The following is a 25,939-nucleotide window of genomic DNA, read 5'->3' as shown; positions in this document are numbered from 1 at the left end:
ACAGGGTGCGGCAGCTCCCTGGAAGTGTGAGAATCCTGACTTGATGTCCTTAAAAAGACGAAAGCATTTTCTATATGATCAGTGATGGATTAGGAACTCTCCATGAGTGATCTCATTTAATTCTCATGAAACCTCTCAGGGAGGTTCTGTTACTGTTAGGGCAGGCAGGTAGCTAGATATGAGCAGAGAAAGGGGGAAACAGGCCAAATGGCAGGAAACTATCCATCTTGTGAACAACGGGAGTCCCTGGACAGATCAAGAAAAACAGGATTCTCTGAACTGATAAGAAACCATACATTCGGGGTTGACAAGTGTCCTGGAGGCAAAGAAGTGTGGGACAAGACAGGAATCCTCACCATCCGAAGGTAACTTTTCATTTATTATGATCTCCGTCTGAATGTAACCTTTTGTTCATCATGACCTCATCTGACTTCCTGATCAAGACTAAACCAGGACAAAAAAATCATTCCACCCCCCCAAGGAAGGTGGAGCTGGGATGAGGATCAGAAAAGATGACTTCAAACCCCTCCTGCCAATGAATATTCTGCCCATTCATTTTTACACCCATATAACCAGACTGGCAAAGAAACCTGGGGCAGCCACCCAACTAGGGCTGTCTGCTCTTCCCTTGAGAGTGTACTATTCCTTAATAAATCTTTACTTTGCTTTCTTGGCCTCTGCGCCTCATTTCTGAATTCTTTCTGCAATGAGACAGGAGCCTTCTTGTGGACAACATTACTAGACTCACTGAAGTTGAGGTTCTGAGAGGCCACGTGACTGGTCTGTGATCACTCTGCTGCCTAGGCATCCGGAGAATGGGGATTTTAACCTGGGACACTGATTCCAGGGCATGGGCTCTCAATCAGGATGTTACGGCGCCTTCTTCAAAGCCTGTGTGCATTGAGTGATCTAGGTTGGGAGGATAAGGTAAATTAAGAAATATTTATAGAGGGGACACAAGAGGGCAAGAGACATGAGAAAGCATGCCCCTTTATCTTTAGAATAATAATAATAAACAAATGGGACCTAATTAAAATGATAAGCTTTTGCATGGCAAAAGAAATCATAAGCAAAACAAAAAGATAGCCTATGGAATGGGAGAGAATATTGGCAAAAGATGAGGCTGACAAGGGCTTAATTTCCAGAATATATAAACAGCACATACAACTTAATTAAAAAAAAAAAAAGAAGCAAATAACCCAATCTAAAAATGGGCAGAAGGCCTAAACAAGCAATTCTCCAATGAAGACATTCAAATGGCCAATAGGCACAAGAAAAAATGTTCAGTATTGCTAATTATCAGAGAAATGCAAATCCAAACCACAATGAGGTATCACCTTACACTAGTCAGAATGGCCATCATTCAAAACTCCACAAACCATAAATGCTGGAGAGGCTGTGGAGAAAAGGGAACCCTCCTACACTGTTGTGGGAATGTAGTTTGATGCAGCCATTATGGAAAACAGTATGGAGATTCCTCAAAACACTAAAAATAGACTTACCATATTATCTAGCAATCCAACTCCTGGGCATATATCCAGAGGGAACCCTAATTCAAAAAGACACCTGCACCCCAATGTTCATAGCAGCACTATTTACAATAGCCAAGACATGGAAACAACCTACATGTCCATTGACAGATGACTGGATAAAAAAGTTGTGATATATTTATACAATGGAATACTACTTAGCCATAAAAAAGAATAAAATAATGCCACTTGCAGCAAATTGATGGACCTGGAGAATGTCATTCTAAGTGAAGTAAGTCAGAAAGAGAAAGAAAAATACCATGTGATATCACTTATAAGTGGAATCTAAAAAAAAGAAAAAAAAAAGACAAGCTTATTTACAAAACAGAAATAGACTCACAGACATAGAAAACAAACTTATGGTTACCAGTAGGGGAAGAGGGTGGGAAGGGATAAATTGAGAGTTCGAGATTTGCAGATACTGTATATAAAATAGATAACTAAGTTTATACTGTATAGCACAAGGAACTATATTCTAATACCTTGTAGTAACTTATAGTGAAAAAGAATATGAAAAAGAATATATGTATGTTCCTATATGACCGAAGCATTGTTCAGTACACCAGAAATTGACACAACATTGTAAACCGACTATACTTCAATAAAAAGAAAAAAGGAAAAAAAATTGGTAATGAATGCCACTAGTGCCAAAGGGGTAAACTTTTTTTAAAATCTTTTTTTTTGGTTTTGTTTTTTGGGAGGGAGGTAATTAAGTTTGTTTCTTTGCTTGTTTGTTTGTTTATTTCTTAATGCAGGTGCTGGGGATTCATGCTAAGCCAGCGCTCTGCCAATGAGCGAGTCCTCCGTTTGTTTAATCTTTATGGTGAAAATAAAGATGAAATAAGTCCCATCCTTAGTTGATTAAGTATTAATACCAAGTACTTTGAATCATTTCTGAAATAGTTACAGACACAGTTCTTTCTGTACATCAAATTCAACACTACGTTCTTAGGAAATTTCTTTCTTAATGATTTTATATTACAGCTTCTTGCACAGTTTTGTAATATAAAGTTTCCACATACTGGATTTTCCTAAGGAGAGGAACATGGCTTTCATTTCTGATTTAGATTCATGGTATAAAATAACCATGTCACGGGTTTTGTTATCTTTAGACAAACACAACTTGTCTACGATACATAGGTTTGCTAATGTTATATCCTCCGTTTGCCAAAATGATGCAAAATAAGTTGAATTTAGGTATTATTCTGATTTTCCTTTGTTACTCTTTGAGCATTAGAATGCCCTTGAGGTTTTATAATAAAGAGATTTTCTGTGGTCTAACCTCAGGGAAAACTTATCACCTCCTTTGTAATTACTCAGTGGGTATGAGAAATACCTGCTCAGTGATTCACCTCTTTAATGGGTCTTGTCTTGACTGCCTTGAAAGGAACCAAGAAAAGGATTTGACAGGTTTGCTCAGTCAGGTGCAGTCCTTGATTTTACCGAGTGACTTTCTTTCCTCTTGACCCCTTTCTACCTGGGCTCCATGCTTCACAGTCAAAAGCTCTCACCTTCAGTGCAGAGGAGTCCAGACCTCCCAAACGGGCAGAGGCAGATGATGTCTGTCCCAGATTTAGGGACACAGGTGGCACCATTCCCACAGGGGTTGTTTTCACAAGTCGCAAACTGGCACAGCTTGCCCGAATACAGCCTTGGACACTCACAAAACCAGTTTTCTCTGTCACTGAGAAGGGAAACATAATTATAAAATCAGAGAACAAAACAATTGATGTTTTACACACACATACACAGAAATAAAATTACAATTGCATCTTGTCTAGTAAGTGGAATTTTTTCTTCTCTTTCTCCTTCAGTGTTCTTAAACTTTTAAGTATTTGTAGCTGTGTCTTGTACATTGGAAGCAGATTAATAGCTTTTTAGGTTGCCTGGAGCCATGCATTCTATTTTAAGCCATCTATTTTTATTTTGGATTTATCTCGTCTTTTATTTCCCATCAGGTGCCTTTTCCGGGCTTCATTAAGTATGTGCGGTGCTGCCTCAATAAAGTGCCTCAAGTATCTATTAGAAAAATTCATTTTAGGCTCAAAGCTCAGAGGAGAATTCCAAGCTGGTGATAAACTTCTCCCACTGAGGACAAGTTCTCCAAGAGCCACGCTGGTGGTAATTTGGAAGGAGAAGCACGGTGGGGGGTGTAATGACGACACGACCCTCCAGCTTCAAATGTGGTTTGGTGGCCCCAGACTGAGAGCTGCCTGTGAAAGCAGAGCTCAGGAAAAATACTCTCAGAGGCTGGGGGAGACAAAATCCAGCAGGCAGAGTGACTTGAGTCTGTGATTTCTGTCTTCCTGCAACTATGCTCCTTTTAAAGGAACAGCTGTTTTGTTTTTCCCTTACAGACCCACCCCACCACCAATCTCAGCCTGCACTGACTGGGAGGCATGGACCCCAACCTGGTGTCAGTCACAGTGGTGAGTGCAGGATGGAGATGAGGGCCAAGCCAGGCGCACCAGCTTTGGTGCTGGGGTTGCTAGACAGGTAACTGCTGGCAGCAGATGCTTATGCAAAGGGCTGAGAATAAATAACAAATATGTAGCAGCGAAAATACAAGAGACTGGGAGAGAGAGATAGATGATTGGTGACGTTATTTGGGTGCTAGATCCAACCATTACTCAACAGTTATGCAAGTTAGTTATTTAAATCCCCTTTAGTTTTAAAGCCAGTTTGAGCTGGGGTTTTGTCACTTGCTTTAAAATGAGTTCCATTTACTATTGATGTCTTTTCCCCTTTCTCCTTATTACCTTAGTAATTACCTTAGTAATAAGGAGAAAGTCGCCCACACACCTTGCCATATATGGATCTATACGGATGTAGGTTTTTATTTTTCCTACTTTCTTCTTCTCTTTAAACATGACTGTTAACTCTGAGGGACAGATGCCAGGACCACCCTGAAAATTAGGAAGTTAGCATCTTTTGTCTTCCTGACCCAGCCTCCCAATCTGGTTGTAGACCTTACCCACACCATGGAATTCTCCTCTCATCTTTCTCTTTCTAGTCTCTTGGTACCCTCTTCATATCTTTTAAACCCCTTATTCCAAAGTAAATTTGCTCACAGCAAAGTATCGGATTCTTTCATAGTAGTGAATACCTGACTTTGAAATCTAAAGAGGTTGCCCTTTCCAAAAATGTCTAGACTTTTGTATTATTTCTCGATGTTAATGGAATGAAGCACGGGTGGAGAAAGTAAGGATCAGATAGCAGGGAAGGCTAGCTCTGGTGGGGAGAGGCTTTGAGACCCTCAGATTCTGCCGACACATACAGTGGTCCTGCATGTAAGCGATCAGTAATTCACTCATTTTATAACTTTCCTGGCAACTTACACACAGACAGATACAGAATCTCATAGGTTTCCAGAGTTGGGAAGAAATTAAAACTCAATGTCACTAAGATGGTTATAAAGTGCCCTAGACAAACTCTTCTGTTCCTGACAATAAAACAAAGTTTTGAGGACTGTTGAGCCATGCTGTTCTTTCTTGCCTGAAAGTAGTGGTGAAAGAAAAGCTGGACCACCTGGTGGGTAGAGAGATACCTTCTGGGGTGACTTAAAGTGTTAGCTAGGAGCTCAGCATTGTTTGGGACCGTGGATAAATGTAATGTAACTTTCCGTCTATTCGCCTAACCTGGAGTTGAAAGCTCAGTATTAAGCAGATGCATTCTAGGACAGAGTCTAAGAGCATAACACTATTGAAGGCTGCCTTCTAGAAAGACCAACTTTGTCTTTTTATAGTAAAGGAGAACGCCACATACGTGAAAGTCAAATGAACCTAAATACTGACTTAAGTGCTTTAATCTCATAGACCCAACCAGATTTGAAATGCAGGAAAGATGTTCCTGTGTTAAGCCAAGAAAAACCTTCATTTTCATCATGTCCCTTTGATAAGTCAAGTCTCATTTCCTTTTTGTTTCATCAGGTGTTGGGAGAATTTGCTTGTATGAATTCACCCGAAGATGACTAACAGTCTCCGTCTGTACGTCAGCAGGCAGCCAGAGCAGAGAGCGGAACAGAGATTCAACAGAAACACTCCATGAAAGGCGAGAGACACCTTCTCTGGCTAAGCACCGGCAAGCGCCCAGAGCCCTCTGGCCCTTCCTGATCCTCCACTGGGAGTCAGCTTTAACTAACTGAGATTTTGCCAGATGATGGCGCCTCTCTGCACTTCACTTCAAACTGTGCCTTCACATTCCAAGAGTTCTGGAGTGCCAGATACTTCACCAATAGTTTTCATAAAACTGAACTTTGCTACCAGATCTATTTCACCCAAACCTAAAGGTCTCTCCTATTCAGATCTTGCCAAAGATCTCACCACTAAATCCCAACTTCTTCAGAAGCTAGCAAGTCAGCTGTTTGTGAGGTCACCTGACTTACTTCGATGCCTCTCCACCCCGCAGCAAATGGCAGCGTCCACCAGGAAGGTGAGTGCCCCGAGGCTGAAGGACCTTTTGTAACGGTCAGTTTTCGGAAATAGTGATTAAAACAATGCTACCCTCTCTGACCCAGTTTACTTCAGATGTTGTAATACTGCTGTGAGTTTACTGGGCACTGTTTAATGAGTTGGGGGGGATAGATCAACATAGAATATGGAAACCTATAGAAAACTGTTTTGCAAGTCTTCGTGTAAGGAGGTGAGGCCATTTTTCTGAACTAAAAGTAGGTTTGGGGAAGAACTCAGGCACTGGGGCAGTTTCACCTGTGTTCTGGAACACCTTGTTTACTGCAGTTGCTATCAACCAGTCTTTTGTGTGCATCTCGTCACCGACAGAGCCATGTTCTGTGGGATAAATGAGACTTCTGCTGTTGTTGGTGGAGACGGCATAAGCGCATGAACTAACCTCTGTTAGAAAGAGCACGTGTGTGTGTGTGACGAGAGAATTTAGGCAGCAGCAAGGACTTTAAGGCCTTCGTTCTGTAATGTGTGGATTCAGATGTCAGGGGCTTCTAAAAGCTGGCCCTTCCTACAAAATCTGGGGAATTTAAAATGCAGATTTCTGGGCTCCACTTGCCCTCTGACAGTCTGGTTTAGGAGATCAGGGGTGAGGCCCAAGATTCTGCATTTTAGAAATGTTTTCAGGTGATCTCTTGCGTAGCCTGTTTTGAGCTTTAGCCAGCTCTCCTGAGACCAATTTTCTCTCCTGAGTAAAAGCTTGATGGGTGTTAGTTACTACTGTGTTCCTAGCAGGATTTCGGGGCAGTATAATTTTCTTTCTCTTCTGGGGCATCATTTGGACGTTTGACTAACATACATCTGAAAACATGGTATTTACCAATCAAAGTACAAAGATTAGAGGGTTTTTATTTTATAGGTGCCTTACAGGGTCTATTGCATGTACATTCCTTGTGACAACAACATGAAGTAGGAAAAAATTCACTCATTTTAAAGCTTAGTTAAAAAAATCTACCTAAGTGTATGCAAACATTTGTATGTTTTGTACTGTAATGGCTACAGCATCTTCAATGACAAGTCATAACACAGTCAGCATGTCAAATGACTGTCATTAAGTTTCTATGGTTATTAAAAATTATCTTTAAGAAATTTAGCTGACTTAAAAAAAAAAACAAAACCAGACACTGGCTTGAAAAGAATGCTCCCTATTTACATAGCACAGCCAGATGCCTGAAAACCTCCTTGAACTAAAAGGGCTCCTGCATGTGTTAACGTAAAAAATAAGTAACTCCTCTGCACTCCTTGTAGCTCAGGGATCATTAGTGGGTTTCAAAGTTGACCTCCCACAGTATCAAAAGAGAGAGTCTCGGCAGGAAAATGTGCAGAAATGAATCCTTTTGAGCAAAGTCTCTAGACAGCCCTAAAAAGTAAAATTAATCTTGGCAGAAATAACCCGTCTCTATGTTCAGGCTCTTCTATTGATAGCACCACAGCACGGGCTTAAGAAAGAATGTAAATGAGGTCCCGAGTGGCTGAGGTTCAAGCGGGATTTCCATTCTGTTTCCATGGGTTTCACAACACACAACCACAGTGCAACCGTACCCCCCCAACACCCCCGCTCCATCTTCCTTAAGAGTTTTGAACTCCTTCCAAGTGAGTTTTCAGCTGTGTGTGGAGACTTGCTGCCCCAGAACCACACAGTTTAAGACAGAGCTGCCTAAAATGATGCTGCTTTGTGCAACAAAGCACACCATCATATTGGACAATTTTCATTTTTAACTTTTTCTTTTCAAAAGTAGCCAAACATGAAAACAATAGAAACAAATGCAAAACCCAAATTATCTCAAGGTGGACTAGAAAAGTGAACTTGGAGCCACGCCGTGTGCACAATCTGCCTGGGAACAGAGAGCCCAGGGGAAGTGTCCTTCTGCTTCGGGAGCTTTTTGCTTTATAAGAAAATCATTCACAAAAGGCAGAAACAGAGGAGATGAAAAAGGATAAGAACAATAATAAAAGTCAAAGAATCACACCTGAAGAAAATATAAAACATACATAACACATAATTCACAAACAATGTATTTTTATTTCTTCCTTTTCTAGGATCCATCCAATTCCCTCTCATGAGTATTTTGTTAAGAAACATTGTATTTATGTTATAACCCTTCTTCTTCCCCCTCTCAGAAAATATCAAACCCCAAATGGGGAGCTAACATAGGAAAAGTGGCCAAAATCTAAATAAATTAAATAAGATGTGCATGAAATTGTGCCTACCACAGTACGTAGCACTGGTCAGCTGGTCATTATATTTTAGGGAAAAGAAGAGGGCAGAGGTGAAATATACAGTTAATTGAGCCTGAGTCAGTTAGTGGTGGGATAAGAACTGTAGAATGGAGACTGGTACAAAGGGAAGGGGGCTGGGAAAGAAGGATGAACTGGAGGGTACTGATGGGTGAGAAAATAGAATGATGCATCAATACTGTTGAATGAATGCATCATTTCAATGTCTAAAATTACCTCCCCCAATTGAAACAAAAAAAATCTCAGGGACTTGAGATTAGACTTTGTGCCCAAGAAACAATTTCAGAGTAGTTTTCTTACTCTGTGTTCATTGCATAATTAGCCACTCTCCAGTCCCCTGCACTGTAAGGGCAATTTGGGCAGGATTTAATGTAATGGCATCAGTAAACACAATGCTTGTGAAGCTCTGGAGTTCTCAGATAATTTCCTATAAAGACAATGCCCCTATTTGGAGGCTATTTAAGGCTAGGAGAAGCTTTTAAAATGTTATTTTCACTCCTACTAAAGAGAAACAAAAAATTCTAAGATATTTAAGCCGACAAAGTGGTGTTTCACTCATTCCCTTGGCCTCAGTAATGCTTACACCATACGGTTTCTACACAGCTGTTTCCACAGTGAATTCATCTGTTGTCAGGAAGGTGGGAATCTGGCATGCAATGCTGATGGCTGTTCTTTTTTTCAAAAAAATTTTTGGTGGGGGTGGTAGTTTGGTTTTTATTTATTAATTTTTGATGGAGGTACTGGGGATTGAACCCAGGACCTTGTGTGTGCTGAGTGCCCACTCCACCACTGAGCTATGCCCTCCCCCAGCTCTTCTTTTCCAATATTAAAAACTATTTATAAAATTGCTGTGGGGGAAACTTATTCCTCAAAAACATAAAGAATAGTAAATAACAACTCTCTAGATATACATTTATGAACACTGAAACAGTTTTATAAGCATTGCTACATTTTCAAGTTTGCAAAAATAAATGTAAAATTTTGCAGTTTCTCCCTTAGTCCAGGTCCTCTTTTTCCTTAAGTCTTCATACTCTAATTTTGGGTTGGGAAAAAGCAAGAAATTTAAAAGAGTTCTTGCCTCTTATACTCTTACACTTTTTAGGCTTACTCTTATACTGCAGTTCGCATCTCGTGAGGTCCTCAGAGGGCAAGTGCCAGAAGTACCCCCCGCCTGCAGCTTCCTGGGGAGCCTCTTCCACACCCCGGAGGTTAGCTTCCTCTCCCAGCCCCAGCCTGTGGCACCTCCATGAACTTTTCTACACTCAATGACCAGTCTCTCCAAGGTGGTCTAGATACCAGCCAACGGGGTGTGCATCTTCCAGATTTGTTCCTTCCTTGGGAATTCTTCCTTAGCCCGAGAAGTAGGGATTGTGCCCTACATTTGTACTCAAACTCGTTAATGTACTCTTTACCTTTTAGGAGTTAATCCTCTGTTACTTGTTAGTAATTCTTCATGTTACACTTTCCTAAATTACTGCGTTACTTAGCCAGTTGTGTGGAGGTTATGAAGGAAATCCAGGCAGAAGTGTAGATAAGCCTAATGGAAACAGGCATGGAGAGAAATGGTTTGAAAGGTGCTTAGAGGAAAAGTACTTGTCTAACTGATGATTGGTTTCTGACTTGGGCAACTGAGTAGATTTTGATGACATTGTTGGAATGGAAATGTACAGATTTAGATGTACAGGAAGTAGATACTGAGCTCAATTCTATACGTATATTATTTGAGGTATCCATGGAATCCTAGTGATACATGAGGTAGTGTTAAGATAATTTATAAATGTAAAAACAATTTGACTTCGATTAAAATTACGAGAACTGTGGGTAACAATGCTGGTGGGTGTTGAGAGACACGGTGAAGGAAAATAAACTTTGACTCAAATACCTAAAGAATTTAAAGTGCCAAATCAGCTACTTACCATATCAGTGAAATAAGAAAGGTTGTGCTAAAAATATTTATTAATTATACTTTTGTTATCACTGCATGGAAAGAACCCTTGTGTGAGGGAAGATGGTATGGCCAAGTTCTTTTTAAGCTTCAAGGAATGCATACTCTCGCATTGATTAATAGATACCATACATGAAATAGCTGTTCTTCCTGAGAACAGTTTGGTTAACTTCTCAGAAGTTTGGTCAACAGCCGGAAGAGAGCTGACTGAATAGAAGTCACCCCAGCTCGTTTTCACACAGCAGTTGGTGAAGATGACGGTGATGATGATGATAATTTAATCTAAAATGAACCATCTTGGATGAGCGCTCAGCGGACAGGATGTCAGGACAACAGGAGTAAACAAGGACTATTCCAAGCAAACTGGGGGCATGGTTGTCCTCCGGTTGGGGTCATAGTGTTTCCCCCGAGCTCATTGTGATACTGGATTTACGGATTCAATAGAAAGAGTTCCCAACTTAAACTAATTCTGAAGTAGAAAGGCTATGATTTTATTTGAACTGCTGTACTATCTGGAAACTCATTCTACTAGGCTTCAAATTTACATATATTTAGGGCATGATCTTAGAGTATTATTTTGTGTTAAGTTGATAAAACTGAAATACAAAACTCAAGAACAGAAAACAGCTTTCCGGAAAAAGGAACCACTGATAATAAATCACCGCTTTGCTCCCTTTGATGTAAGTGTGTTGCTTTTCCTTTTTTTTTTCCCCTTTAATCCTGAAAGGGATAATTTGAGTTTTAAATGCAAGAGGTTGAGAGTGGCTTCAGGCTTTTCCAATTAAAAGTTTAAGTTTTCAGGTTCTTTGCCTTGGAAAAGACTAAATCTCTTCTTGGAATTGATTGACACGAGGTTGAAATGGACTGCGGTATTTCTTTGAAAACCATACGCAATGGCCAGCCTTCATCAAAAGGTGTTGGCTGGAGGCAAGCTTCTCAGTTCAGTGACCTTTTGGATGGTAAAGGACAGTTTTAAAAGGCACTGATACCTTGTTAACACTTTTTTTTTTGACACCTTATTAGATGTGACAATGTTCTTTTACATTAAGTGGATTAAAAAAAAAGTCAACTTTCCTTCTGTTTCAAGAGTTTCAGTTAGTTTCTTTCTCCTCAATTACTCCATCAGATGGACTTGATAAGATTTTGCTATTTGGGGGGGATCATTTTAAGCCTCTTTCCCAGCAGTGTGTTATTTTTAAAACTCCAATGATTCACCATAAAATGCATCTCCATCTGTAGGAAGCAATTCCTAAATTGCTTCACTCAACAAACCCAAAACTGCTAGGCTCACTGTAGCACAGAAAGAGAACTGGTTTGAAAAGGGGTTACTTCCTGGGTTCAGAAAACCTTCTCCTGAGACAGGTTGTGGCACAGAGTAGATCTCTGAATGCTAAAGGCTACTTTTATTTTTACTTTTTTTTTTACACAAATTATTTGAAGTTTTATTTCATTGATTTGAAATATTTCCTGGTAAAAAGGTTGTATTTCCTGGTAACTAACACATATGAGTTATTTTAGTTGTTGGAAACTCTCCAATCAGTTCAAACTGAGTTACATTTTTCTATGCAACTTAAAATAGCTTTTGGATAGACACATATTTAAATAGTTTCTTCTAAAAATTTATAAATCTTGAATTCAATTCTGATTTCATTTTATTTAAAGTTAATCCCTCCCTCTCCCCTTCGATGGTACATATTTGCAAAATATCAGTCTTCAACACACAGAAGTTATTTCTATTACTCACATAATCGAGTTGAATTTTTAGGTCAATTGAGTTTATTTATTTATTTTTATTTATTTATTTGTTTGTTTGTTTATTTATTTACTTTTACACTAAAGTATAAAATGGGCTAGCAAATCTTCATGTATCTTAATTGTTTTAAATCTAATCAAAGTAAAATAGAAACCAAAAAAGCAGGTCAGGGGACAAGGAGTGGTTTGCCAGTTTAATCACCTGTCAGAAGCTATCGCTGTCCTTGAGATTTAGAGAGGTTGAGTATTCCACAGGATTTTAAAAGATAGAACAGAAGTTATCTTAATCCCATGTCAGCATTTACTTGAAACTAGTTTAGCCTTTCACACTAGAAAGAGACACACTAGAACTTTCAATTGAAAAAAATCCTGCAGCTGCTTTCAAACTCTAATATCTAAAATCAAGTTATCTCTTTCTCAAAAAAGAAAAAAAAAAAAAGAAAAAAGAACTAGCTAATCTGTAAGCTGTTCAGAAGTCATTTATTCTCAGAAGTTTTGTTAGTGAGTTTCCCAGTTCCTTCAGGAATCCTCTAGGTATGAAGCTGTATTATAATATGTAAAACAGACTATTTAAGGGATGCTTTGTTTTATTACAAACGGTGCCAGTCAATTCTCCAATGAATAGCTTCACACAAATATTTTTCATGGATATCTCATTTGCCAAGAGCAAGGCTGTGACGTTGTGTTTGGTTTTGAACTAAAGTAAGTTCATTGCAGATGCGCTGTAAGCCTCCTTGAGGGGCAAAGGGGCAGGCCTTCTGCCCACTCCGCCTTAACCAGAGCTAGTTCACTTTCATGGTGAATCATTCATTTTTTTTTTTTTTTGCTCACTCAGGCATTTATAGGCTTCTTCTCTGTGCCAGACAGAGCCAGGCACTGTTACATCGTGATAAATAAAATAGAAATTACCCCACTTTGTATTCAATGTACAATCTGAGTGGGGAGATAGGAATTAAGAAATTAAGTATAAAATTATAAATTACATTAAGTCTAAGAAAGAAATCACATTATGCTGCAGGAGGGATGAGTGATCAGAGGGGAATTTTCAGTAGAACTAATAATTAGTTAATAATTAAACAAATATAAAAAGTAAAAAATTGGCCTAGGTGAAGAGTGGGGAGTTTCAAAAATGTGTTTCAGAACATTTATGAAGCCCCAGATATGAGAGAAAACCTGACATATCCCAGGACTCAAAAGCAGCCATTTTTGCCTACAGTTCAGAAACAAGGAAGGGATATGAAGAACAAAGCAGAGGGTTAGATCATGCAAGGATGTCTCCGATTTTTTTAATAAAAATATGCTCAACATTTAACGTCAATATATTTATTGTGATATTTCCCCCCATCAATTTGTTAGAGCAGGCAGATAGCTAGATATGAGCAGAGAAAGGGGGACCCAGGCCAAATGAAAGGAATTGGGCAAAAAGGAGGGGCATGAACCAAATACAGGAAACCCTACATCATGTAAACAACACGGGTCTTGGGCAGACAGAGAAAAGCAAGAATCTCTGGGCTGATAAGCTGTCACACATTTTGGGGTGACAAGTGGCCTGGAGGCTGACAAAGGTGGGAGGAGGCAGGAATCTCTAGTGTCCGAATGTAACCTTTTGCTCATTATGCCCACATTTCAATAAAATTAGCCTTGCAGACTAGAAGTACTCATCATGCACTGAGGCCATGACACTTCCCATCTAGACTAAATAAGGACAAAAATCCTCCTTCCTCAGGAAAGGTGGAGCTGGGGTGAAAATCAGGGAATAGGACCCCGAACCCTTCCCTCCCCGATGAATATTCTGCTCATTCATTTTTACGTTCTATGTAACTTGCCAAAGAAACTCAGGGCAGCCGCTCACCTGAGCCTGCCCGCTCTCCCCTTGAGAGTGTGCTCTCCATCCCTTAGTAAATCCCCACTTTACTTAACATCTGCGTCTTGACTCTAAATTCTTTCTGCTGCAGAAGAACCTAATCGCTGGCAACAAGCTGAGCAAAGTGATACTCTGTACAAAATTTCTACTGTACATCATAATATAGTATTCACCTAGGTTCAATGCATACCACGACCCTCCCTAGCTTTTAAAGCAACGGCTTCCTATTGCATTTGGAACAAAATTCAACTTTCTTTACCAGGGCCACCAGGACCTACAGGGCTAGACATGATCTGGCCCCTGCTTCCCTCTCTGATTCATCGTGTTCACCCACCCTTCACCCAACCGTGATGTGTCCCTGCAGCCCCCACATGACGGGTGCAGCTACCCTGGGCAGTTCCCTGGAGGCTCAGGCTCACTGCACTTGTGAAATATTCCTATTTATTTATTTTTCACTAATTTAGTTGATTACTCATTTACTGTCTGCTGACCAGAATGTAAGCTTCAGGAGAATAGAACCCTTACTGCACTACAAAGAGTTGTGTTCTCAGAGCTCAGAACGATGGCTGGCATGTCATGGGTACCCAATAAATGTGTGCTGAAGGAATTATCAAATGAAATTATATGCATTTTCCAGGTGAAATAAAATACAGAATGTAGTATTTTTCTTTTAATAACGTATACCTGAGGCAATCTCCTATGTGTTTCTACTGCTAAGGAGCTATATATGTAAGTTGTATCAAGCAAATGGAAAGAAGACAAAAAAGCTAGAACTTTAAATGGAGCTTTCTTTTACTGACAACTGTCCACTTATTTTTAGTTTTACTGAAAGCTCCTGACAGGACAGTGATTACCTTTGTGAGAAAGAACATGAATTGGGAGCATTCTGGGGAGCAGGGGATGTTGGATATCTTGACTTGGGTTGTTATTACACGGGTGTATACTTTGTATATACGTGGGAAAATTCACTGACGATGCTTCACTGTATGCAAGTTGCCTTTAAATAAAAAATTTTAAAAAGTCTTGACCTGGTTTGGTTCTTGGGGAGCAAAAATATTTTCTGCTTCATTGAGAATATAAAGTCTTCTTTCATGTCTGTTTATTTTTCAGCTAGTTTATCAGTCCTGAGTTTTTAAATCTTAGTAATCAAAGAATATTTTGGATACATTTTTGTATTTAAGTTATCAAATTCACATTATTTATCCCAGTGAAAGATCAATCTATACCACATAAATTCCTGGAGAGAAGGAATCTTTCTTCCATGGGTTTTTTGTTGTTGTTGTTGTTGTTAAAATATGAATTTTGATAGTGGAGAATGCATATTAATTTAAATTAATTTATCAGCTATTACAAAAATGATATATGTTAAAGTCCTTAGCATTGGCCCTGTGAAGAAATGCTCTATTGGCTGTGTGGAGAACTTCCATTTTTATTAAATTTGTATCTGCCTGTTCTTTCTATTTGGGTCTCATGCTAAATTACCTGGCTAAATTAATACCAATTTAAGTGTAGTTTCAAAATGGAAATTTAATATCCTCCAATGTATTAATCACAAATTATATGCTTTACAAATAGCAACTAAGCTTTGTGTGTGTGTGTGTGTGTGGGTGTGTAGTGCAACGTGATGCACACACATTGCATAAGGCACCAAAAACCTCAAAGTAATTCAGCAGTACCAGGGTGGACCTCAATTGCTCCCAAGCAGCCTTTTGTGGTGTGGGATGAGAAGCTGGATGTTCTCCAGTCCAAAAATATCTGCCCATTGTCCTATAGCTGCTCCATGGAAACCTTTCTCGGTGCTCCATTCTTTTTAGGTAGCGAGCTAAGCGTCCCTCTCACACTTAAAGGGCCATGTCAGTGCCACCTTCTCAATGACATCCGTGGAGAAAAGTAATTTCTATTTTGTAGACACATCGATGCCATTCAGTTATCCAGTCAGACATTCGGTAAGTATTTATGAAGCCCTGACATGTGTCAGGCAAAGAGTGGCCTTGAGAATAGAAGGACTGTATCTTACCAAGATTTTAGATCAGTAGTCCTTCACATTAGTTTTGCTATGTGAGCTGGTCAAAAATAAAGATCCATGGACTCCACCATGAGCCTTGGGGAGCAGGACAGCTGGGCGTGGGAACTGGGCATGTATGTTAACAAGTTCCTAGATGCTTCATGTACACATCTCTGGTGACTGGTTTCCACCCTTTCACGCTATTTCCACTGCAAGAACCTGACCCACTTTGAGAGCAAAAAGAGAATCTTTATGCTAAACTGAATCCAGCTTTTTTTTAAGTGAAAGCATTGGCTATTGCTGTACTGTTTGGGGGGAATATTCTTCTTCCAATGTGAATGGTATACAGTTAATACCAAATATGTGTTGAACAATAAATGAGAGACTGATAGTCTTTTCAAACTGAGCTGTCTTCAAACAAAACATTCGGCATGGCTTCAAGACCTGGAAAGAAACTTAGAAGTTGGCACCTGAGATTCCTAGTATCTAGGGTAAATAAAAGAAATGTGATGCTCAATGCTTCTTGTCATGCCTTGATTTCACAGTGCCTAAATAATCTATACTTTTTTTTTTTTAATTGAATGAAAGAAAACAGCTCTTTACTGGCATGGGTCATACAAGTGTCATCTTATATGTTTTATTTCAAAAAGCACTGAATTTTCTTTTGAGTACACTTTACAGGATTAAAACTTGACATATTTTAAGATATCTACTGAAAGACCTATTCTCCATTTTGTATGTTAGGTAATGGGAAACCAAGTCACAATTGGAAATACCATAGTTTGTACAGATGAGGCAAAAAGAGAAAAAAACATATAGCCACACTGAAAAAATGATATTACTACTTTAGGCTAATGTGATAAATATTTGAAAGAGTCCAGAGATAAGTACTGCCATGGAAGTTGCAACATAGCACATTTTCAAAGTGATAAACTCTTTAGGAATTTGGTAATAAGGTGATAACAAGATGATGAGGTGTTAAAGAAGTTAGTTTCTGCTTTGAATTTTTTTTAGTCCATTATCTTTATTGATGGCTTATAACACTTCAATCTATATACTGACCTTTCATTCTGACTGCTCCCTTAATGGTGCCGATCACACATTTTTGGGAGATGACTATAAATTATGAAAGGTTGAAAGTGCCCCCAGAAGTGTTAAATCAAATGCTATAAAATTGAGTGTTGACATTTTTCAAAAGTGCAAAAACTGCATTAACAAGAGTTTCAAAATGTTGAATGTTACCATGGAAGGAAGCTGTGCTTGGGAAAATTAAACCTGAGTAGAGAAGGTGAGGCAACTTTTATATTTGGCACACAAGGTTTTCTTACTTTTGATAATGGAATATAAATAAGCACTTAATTGCTTTTATTTTCTTTCGAATCAGACATTGGGAGGGCTGGTAGGTTAGGACACTGTCTGGCTCATTTATTGCAATAAAATGCAAACAGTTGACCTGGAAATGAATTGATGGAAAAGGGCCCATGAGTGAGACAGCATCTGCCATCATAAGGACCAATCAGATATTAACCTAAGCCTGAAATATGTAAATGCACTACCTTGTTCTAAAGGAAACTCTAATACAGTTTTATTTATGTTGAGCATGGGGTATAAGAAGAATATATCCAGACTCCTATTAGTCCAAGCTGAGAGGACCTTAACTAGAGGAAAATAAAAGTTATTTTTGTGGGCTTTTGAAAAAAGAACAGAAGCATTGAGCATAATTATTTGAAGATACTGCTTATTTAAAATTTAGATAACATCTTTTCCCACAATGTCAATGATTTCATTTACTTCATACACTAAAAGTGTATCAAGCTACTAGAATAGGAATTTTATTAGCATACTCATTATTGCACGATATAAGATAACTTGGAGACATAATCATCGAATCAACACTTTGGATTTTAGGAGACATAAAACATTTAATGCATATTTGATTTTAAAGATGATGGAACTGAGAACTATGACGTCTTCACAGCCTGTTAGCATCAGAGTTGGAAGGAGAAATTAAACCTCCTGTGAGTAACAATAACTTTAGGACAGAGCTGGTTACCCTGTCCCAGGCATTCTATGAATCTCCATACTTTCTGGGTGACCTTATGACTAATGTTGGGTTTTATCTATTCTGCTCTTAATCCTGTTCTGCATTTACCTGGCATTTTTCAGTAAGGTACGTCTACCAACCAGCCCATCACTTCCGAGGTACCATCTGGTCTGGTCTGCTTGCACCACACACTTCTCAGCCTGATACTCTGTTACCCTGAGCCAGACGCTTAATTCAGCTTCAGTGATGTACTGAACACATGCAGTTCCTCGTGACCTTCACCTCTGCACCTTTTCTTCTGACCTCTTTCCTCTGCTTAGCTTACTCTTCCCCCAAGTTCTCCTTTTCTTTACATGCAGAATTCTTATTTAGTCTTCAAGGATGAAATCAGTTTTTTCACCCCTAGAGGAAACCATTCTATAAGCTTGACAGATCTTCTTTGGGGAAAGGCTTGGCTGCATAAAAATGGGCCTTGGGCCTGGAACACCTCCTTACCCATGTAACAGAGCAGGATCCTGTGGGTCCCAGCAGGGACAGACCCCTCCCCCATATCCTCTGCTGTGGCTCCTCTCTGAAGCGCCCAGGTAATAGTATCTCATGTCTATTTCCTGAGTTTTTCAGATGCTTAAAACCACCACCAAAGGGAAGAAGTTAACTACTGGATGATCAAGAGTGTGTAGCCCCCAGAACTTCCCACGCCTGGGGGTTGATAATGTTCACTGCCCTGTACCCTCAACCAATCAGAGATTTGTGCATGAGCTGATCGCGTACCCTGCGCGCCCCCTCCCTTACTTGGCCTTTAAATATGCCTTGCTGAAACCCTTCAAAGAGTTTGGGGTTTTCTTGGGCACGAGCCACCCCACCCTCCTTGCTTGGCCCTGCAACAAACCTTTCTCTGCTCCAAACTCTGATGTTTCGGTTTGTTTGGCCTCATGGTTTGTGGGGCACATGAACTAGTCTTCAGTAACAATTAGCAGTGAAAAGCCCACAGAGCCTGGGCCCCGGGCTCATCGCCTCCTGTGAGAATATTTTCCTCCGCTTCCTGCTTAACGAGCGCTCCTTTGTTCAGTTTAAGTGCGTGTGTCCTTAGGCAGGTCCTTGCGCAGCTATTTCAGACTCTGTGAGGAGGAGTCGGGTCCTTCCGCTGTGGCATAAGAGAGGTTTGTGTAGGCTTCATTGACCTGCATCAGCTTCTGGGGTCGGGGGAAAGGGACCTGCTCTCTGTGACAGATGAAAGCACACTCTTGGAGCTGATTCTTCATGGCTTGATAGTTCATTCCCTTTTAGTACTGAATAATATTCCATTGTCTGGATGTACCAGTTTATTTATCCATTCACCTGCTGAAGGACACTTTGATCTGGCAATTATGAATAGATCTGCTATTGCTTAGTTACTTTTTATAATGTAAAAAAGTTTCTTTGTAGATATAATTAAGGAAACTTGAGAAGGAGATTATATCTTGGATTATGTGGGAGGGTCCAAAATGTCATTACAATTATCCTTTTTAAAAAAATTGGCATGTAGTTGATTTGATTCACAATATTAGTTTCAGGTGTACAGCAAAGCGATTCAGTTATACATATACAGACACATATATATTTCAGATTCTTTTCCATTATATGTTATTACAAGAAATTGAATATAGTTCCCTGTGCTATACAGTAGGTGCTTTTAAAAAAATCTATTTTATACATAATAATGTGTATCTGTTAATTCCAAACTCCTAATTTATTCTGCTACAATTATCTTCATAAAAGAGAGGCAGAGAGAGAGAGAGATCACTCAGAAAGAAGAGGAGGCTGCAGTGTGGCCCCTGAAGATGAGACTGGAGGATGCAGACACAGCCAAGGAATGTTGGCAGCTGGAAGAGGCAGGAAACAGATTCTCTTCTGCAGCTTCCAGAGGGGGCATGGCTCTAAGAGATCCTTGATTCCAGCCCAGCCATCCTTATTTTGGACTTCTAGCTTCCAGAACTATGAGAGAGTAAATTTACGTTGTTTTTAGTTGCTAACTTTGATGTAACTTGTTAGGGTAGTCACAGGAAATGAGTACAAGTTCTTACTATGTTTTTGTGCTGGGTCATATCATGCAGGTAAAGAGACAGACAGGGCACTGACCTTGACCATGAGAAGTGGGAGTAGGGCTTACGTGACAGCTGGTTGTGGTGTGAAAGGGCCATGTGGCAAGGTAAGGTGTTCTGATCTCCTAGTGACCAACAAGAAGTCAGCAGAGTTTTCCAGCAGGAATGGAATCATCACCTTTGTTTTTGAGGGAAATGGAGAATCTGGAGTTAAGGACACTAATGAAATTGCTACTCTGATAAGGGTTTGAACTACACTGAAGAGGAGAGATTTGAATTTAAGAGATTTTTTTTTTTTCTGAAGTGGAATTGAAGATATTTGGTAATTACATCATATTTGAGCCATGTTACCATTTTGGGCTCAATATATTTTCCCCAATAATGATTTTTCCTTAGAAGTTTGGGTTTTCTCTACCTAAGTCATAGCAGTTTTCTGAAAAATGATTTAAATATTATTTTGAAATTATTTTTTATCAGAAATGATATTCTTTTTTTAAAAATGTGACTTTCAAGAATCATTTCCCACATTCTTCATAGTTTTTTTTTTTAAGTGTGTCTAAATCAGTCCAGAAATTTACACCACACACTGCTTTCAGCAAGTAAAGATGACTAATATAATGATTTAATTCTGGGTGATCTCAAATAACACTTGAATGATAAGTCAAATTATTGTGAATGAACATAACTATCTTTTCAAGTATTAAATCTCAGAGAAAAAGATAAGATTAAATAAATAGCGTTCTAAGTATACACTGATGGAATCACTTTCCTAATACTAAAATAGACCAGTCAGGTTAGAAGTAATGAGTTTTTAAATGCATCATTCTGAAGAAGAAGTCCAATTCTTACTTAAGTGAATAAACATGGAGTCACTTCCAGGCTGCTCTGTACTAGTAATAATTACTTTGTAAAAGGTTAATGAATGTCAACCAAAAGCAGCTATGACCTACCTAAAGGTTAAGCTGAAAACAACTAAAATGAGAAAAAAAAGAAAGGGCAGATGATTACACTTATTGACTGACTCTGACAAAGCATAGACAATTCTGGCATGATTAATTGATAATTAAATTTCAAACAGGAATCTTTAACCTCTAAACATGAAGATAATTTAAGGGCCCTACCAGACTCATACTGCCTACTAATGTATTTTCCTTCCCCCTTCTTTCGAAGGACCAGCAAAATCAGTGGCTAGTTTTATTTCTAAGTATCTTCATGATATGTGTTGAGTTAGTGGAGAAGATATCCACACACAGCACAGGGTGGGGCCGGAACCCAAATGTCACTCTCCTTTCCAGTCTCCCCCATAAGTTCTTCACTATGTGGTCCTGCCTCTTCTATTGCTCCCCACTCACCACTCCTTCAAAATCACATGCTCCAACTGGTAAACAAAGTTCAGTTTCCCTAATACTCCATGCTTGTACCCAGAACGGTCCCTTCTTCAAATGGTAGTTCACTTGTGCTCATGCTTCAGGACCCATTCATGTCCTCTCTTCTGGGAAGCATTTCCTGATCCCTCAGGTGAGGTTCTTTTATTATAGTGTCGACTACAGTGCACTCCCACTTTGAGTTTAGCCTTTCCTCTCCCTTGCTCAGCTGTAAGGCTCTTTGGGACACAGGCTGCCTGATACACCTACATATCCAGGATTCAGAAGAGTGTCTGCTCTCCAGCAGGTGCTCAACAAATGCCTGTTGAATAAATGAATGGATTTCTTAGGGATAAAGAGAGTGTTTGGAGCCAGAAGGCTAGAGGGATACCTTTTTGTTCATTTTGGCTGAAATCTACATTTTATAGCTTAGTGTCATGAGAATTACATCCTTTATCTATTTTCAGTTGATATTAGCCTTTCTTTCCCCTTTCTGCAATAATCAGAAATCAGATGGAGCTATGTGGTTTGCTCTATACCTCTCTATGAAATCAACCTTGTCCAGATGTTTCTCACCTGTTTCTTCCTTCTAGTCTCACTATTTTAAAAAGTCATGATGTTTTTAATGACACTGAACAGCCTTCAGGGGTCATCCATGTTTCTTTCTTCTTTTTATTTATTTTTTCTTAGAACAGAATAACAACATTAATAATTAAACCAGTCTCCTCTAGGGGTAACATTTACCATACTAAAATATACACAGTTTTGGGTGGTGCCCTGCTGTGAAATGTCCTTGCTTTGTAATGAGCTTTATTATCTATCAGAAAATAAGTGTAATGGGAGGTTTTGGCAGGAGAGAAATGGAATTACACTTAATCTGTCTTAATAGCGCACAAGAAAACTCCACTTTTTATACAGCATACAACTTCCTCATGTGTTCGGGTCTCAGACAGACCCTAGAGGTTGAGGCTGTGGGCGTATACAGCAAAGACCAGAGAGGTCCCCAGCCACCCGCCCATCCCTGGCTGACAGAGCCTGTACACAGGTGCAGAGGATATGTGCAAGAACCTGGTGGAAAGTTAAAAGCTGGGGAATAGTTGAAAATGATCTAAAGGTTTTAATATTTTCTCCAGCTCACACCCAGATCCATTAGCAGAAAATGGAAACCTTAGTAGCCTGAGGCACTGGAGAACAACCTCTGTGCAATCTCTTGCTGAATGCTAAGCTATGCAAATGTGATCTCTAGAAAGGCAAGCTTAAAAATAAAAACAGGAAAATAATCATTGAACAGAGACAGTGGCTGCACATTTTCATAAATGTAGTCTATGCAAGTTTACTCGGCAAATATAAAAAACCCACAATAACCCTCAGGGGAAGAATAGTCAGAATCTAGAGTTGCTACAGTATATTACCTAAATAGTCCAATATTTTAAAAAATATGAGATATGCAAAGAAATAAGAAAGTATGACACATCTTTAGGGAAAACAGCAGTAAATAGAAACACTTTCTGAATGTCTTTAGATATTAGATGTAGCACAGAAAGAGTTAAAAACAGCTTTTATAAATAAATATGTTTAAATAACGAAAGGAAACTGTATTTAAAGAGGTAAGGGAAAGTACAAATGATAATCATTCAGTGAATAGAAAATCCAAGAAAGAGATGGAAGCTATTTTAAAAATAGAGAACAAAATGGAAATTCGGTAATTGAAAGGTACAATGCCTGAAGTGACAAATTTACTAGTGGTGCTCAACAGAAAACTTGAGATGCCAGAAGGAAGAAATAGTGAGCTTGAAGATAGGTAAATAAAAATTATCCAAATAGAAAAATAGAGAAAAAATCAACAGTCTCAGATACATGTGGAACAACATAAATCATACAGATGTATGTGTAATGAGTCCCACAAGAGAACAAATAGAGAAAGGGTCATAAAAATACTTGAAAAAATGACTAATAACTTCCCAGATTTTATGAAAAACATCAATTTACAAATCCAAGAAGTTCAATGAAATTCAAGTAGAATACAAAAAATTATCCACATGTAGACACATAATAGTCAAAGTTTTGAAAGCCAAAGCCAGAGAGAAGACCTTGAAAGTAGCAAGGGAGAGCACCTCATCAGATCCCGGGGGACACCAGTATGATAGTTAGCTGACTTCTTGTCAGATACAGTGAAGGCCAGAAGCAGTGGGATAAGAGATTCGCACTGCTGACAGAAACAGCCACCCAAGAATTCTACCCAAAGGAATTAATTAGTACACTGAGAAATAGTTATTTACCATAAAGGAAGGCAGTAAAGGAGAAGGAGAGGAGTGGTTCATCTGTGTACTGGGAGATGAAGGTAAGAGTGCACGGGGAAGGTGCATGTTGCTTGGGGAGGTTTGGTGGTGCAAATAGGTGTGAGTGCTCTTCTGATGCCTCTTCTATCAGGAACTTCTGCTGAGCATTAAGCTGCGGAGGAGGTGCTAGGGGAGGAGGGAGAAGTGTGAACTATCACCTAGGAAAAGAGACGAGTGACTAGTGTTAGGGAATGTGGTAGGAGTTTAGGGTCACACCAAGGATCCACTGAAAGTTAATGATCAAGGTTTTTAATTTTTAAATTTTTATTTATTAAACTTTTTTTTTTTGTTAAGGGGGGAGGTAATTTGGTTTTTATTTATTCATTTATTTTTAACAGAGGCACTGGGGATTGAACCACATACTCTACCACTAAGCTATACCCTCCCACCAGTGATCATGTTTTTAAAGTTCAGCTGGTCATAATCATCCTATGAGTTTCTCCAGCCAAGGTCAGCTGCACAGGTACAAGGCTAGTGGAGGGAAAAAGAAAGACAGGAGTTTTGAGGTTAAATGAAAGGAGTGAGTTTACCCGTCGAGGGTTGAATCCAAGCTGAGTGTGGAAGAAAATGAGGACATGTGAGGGGTATGAAGGCCGCTGGGTTGGAGATCCAGGGTGTTGGGGGGGCAACATGAGCAGAAGCACAGAGGTGGAAAGAAGAACAGAATGTGTAGAGAAAAGTAAGGAGTTCAACCTGCCTGATGTGACAGACGGGTAACGGTAAGTTTGCGAGGCTACAATTGGTTAGGGAGGGTGGGCTCAAATGGCACTTAGACATGTAACTTGGGTGACCCCCTGATTTGCCTAATAGTGTGCTGAGAATAGCAGTCAAGGGCGCCGTCTGCCACAGCCAAGCTCAACCACAGAAGCCACCATGCTGAGAAAGCCAGCCTCCTGCCCATGAATGAGTCAAGGACCTTTCCTTGGCCCAGAAGGCCCTACCCCCACCACTTCCTAGATGCCTTCCTTCACCGTCTCAGCTCTGGCCCGCTGGTCTCCCCAGGGCTCCTCTTACGTGCCAGACAGTGATTCTTCCTGACGTCTGAATGGCTCCCTCCCCCCTCGCTCCTCTGAGTCTTCCGCAAGTGACGTCTTCTGAGGCTTCTTCATCTTCTCAGGCCTGACCTGACCCTGTTTAAAATGCAATACTCTTTCCTCGGCCACCCTGCCCTTTGAGAGCACTCTCCATCCCCTTTACCCTGCTCCTTTTTTTTTTTTTAACTGTTGTGCTTATAATCTTCTAACATTCTCAATAGTCTATTGATTGAGTATGCTTAGTTTCTCTTCCCCACCAGTGGAGTATAAGTTCCATGAAGGCAAGGATGTTTTGTCTGTTTTGTTCACCCAGAACAGTACTCGGGACCCTAGCCACCCTCAGTGAATACTGACAGGATGCACGCAGGAGGTCCCCACAGCAATAACCACTAGGAGATGTGCATGGACAACGTTTCTAACTTAGTCTGACTTACTGCCCGTGTGCGATGGACACACAAAAGACTGAGGGACCTAAAATATTCTGGAAAGATGGGATTATACAAAATTTTTTTATTTATAACCCTAAATTTCATCCTTTTTTAACATACAACCTCCTCCCTTCACCCCCTACCCACCTACCCTCAGCCCAAGGATCACTCTTGGGTGAAGACAGCCACGCCAGCACTGCTCCACTCTTATTAACTGTTTATTTTTCTGTGGCTTTTCTCATGCAGTGTTTTAATATGTTGAAAGAGTCCTACTTGTAACCGCGGCAGCTGGGAGTGGGTCTGCAGAGTTCAGACCTTTGCCTGCCTGGATGGGGTTCCGTGTCTTAGCCTTCACTTCGTTGTCTTGGGAGTGTAAACAGTGTGGGGCCTCCTCTTCCTCACCTTTTCCATTTTACCTGAATAATTGCTTGACCTGAATTGTTTCCAGTAACTCCGCCTGCTATACTGATTTCCCATATTCATCATAATAATGAATCATGACAATAGATTTTCATTTAGAGATCTATGATATTTTTATTTTCAATAATATTTTTTCTACTTTCACGCTACACTGACTCTTGAGACACAGAGCCGCAGGACCCAGGCTAACCCACACATGGTTCAGTGGAGCTGTCAGCGAGCACATCTGGCCAGGAGAGGACTGTCAGACCTGAGGACTCTTTATCTTATTCAGAAAAATGAGGAGGTCTCGCAAAGCTGATCCAAGAGTAAGGAGCACGGTGACCCTCTAAGTGACCTCCTGGAACACTGACCAGTATGGGCTGGACATGGGAACTGGCTGAAGTCAGGCCAGAAAATGTGACTCTCCCTTTGCAGGCCTTGTGGAAAGAACAGA

The 25,939-nt window shown here is 39.8% G+C and overlaps 1 protein-coding gene across 1 annotated transcript in view; it reads right to left on the bottom strand.

Annotated features, from left to right (window-relative positions):
- Window positions 1-25,939, bottom strand: part of EYS (eyes shut homolog) — a 1,185,765-nt gene that overhangs the window by 41,091 nt on the left and 1,118,735 nt on the right. The window contains 1 exon segment of the mRNA XM_032484469.1: window positions 3,041-3,213. Coding sequence (XP_032340360.1) covers window positions 3,041-3,213 — 173 coding nt within the window.

The sequence above is a fragment of the Camelus ferus genome, chromosome 8, assembly GCF_009834535.1.
Source record: "Camelus ferus isolate YT-003-E chromosome 8, BCGSAC_Cfer_1.0, whole genome shotgun sequence".
NCBI lineage: Eukaryota > Metazoa > Chordata > Mammalia > Artiodactyla > Camelidae > Camelus > Camelus ferus.
This window is presented reverse-complemented; position numbering and strand designations above follow the sequence as displayed.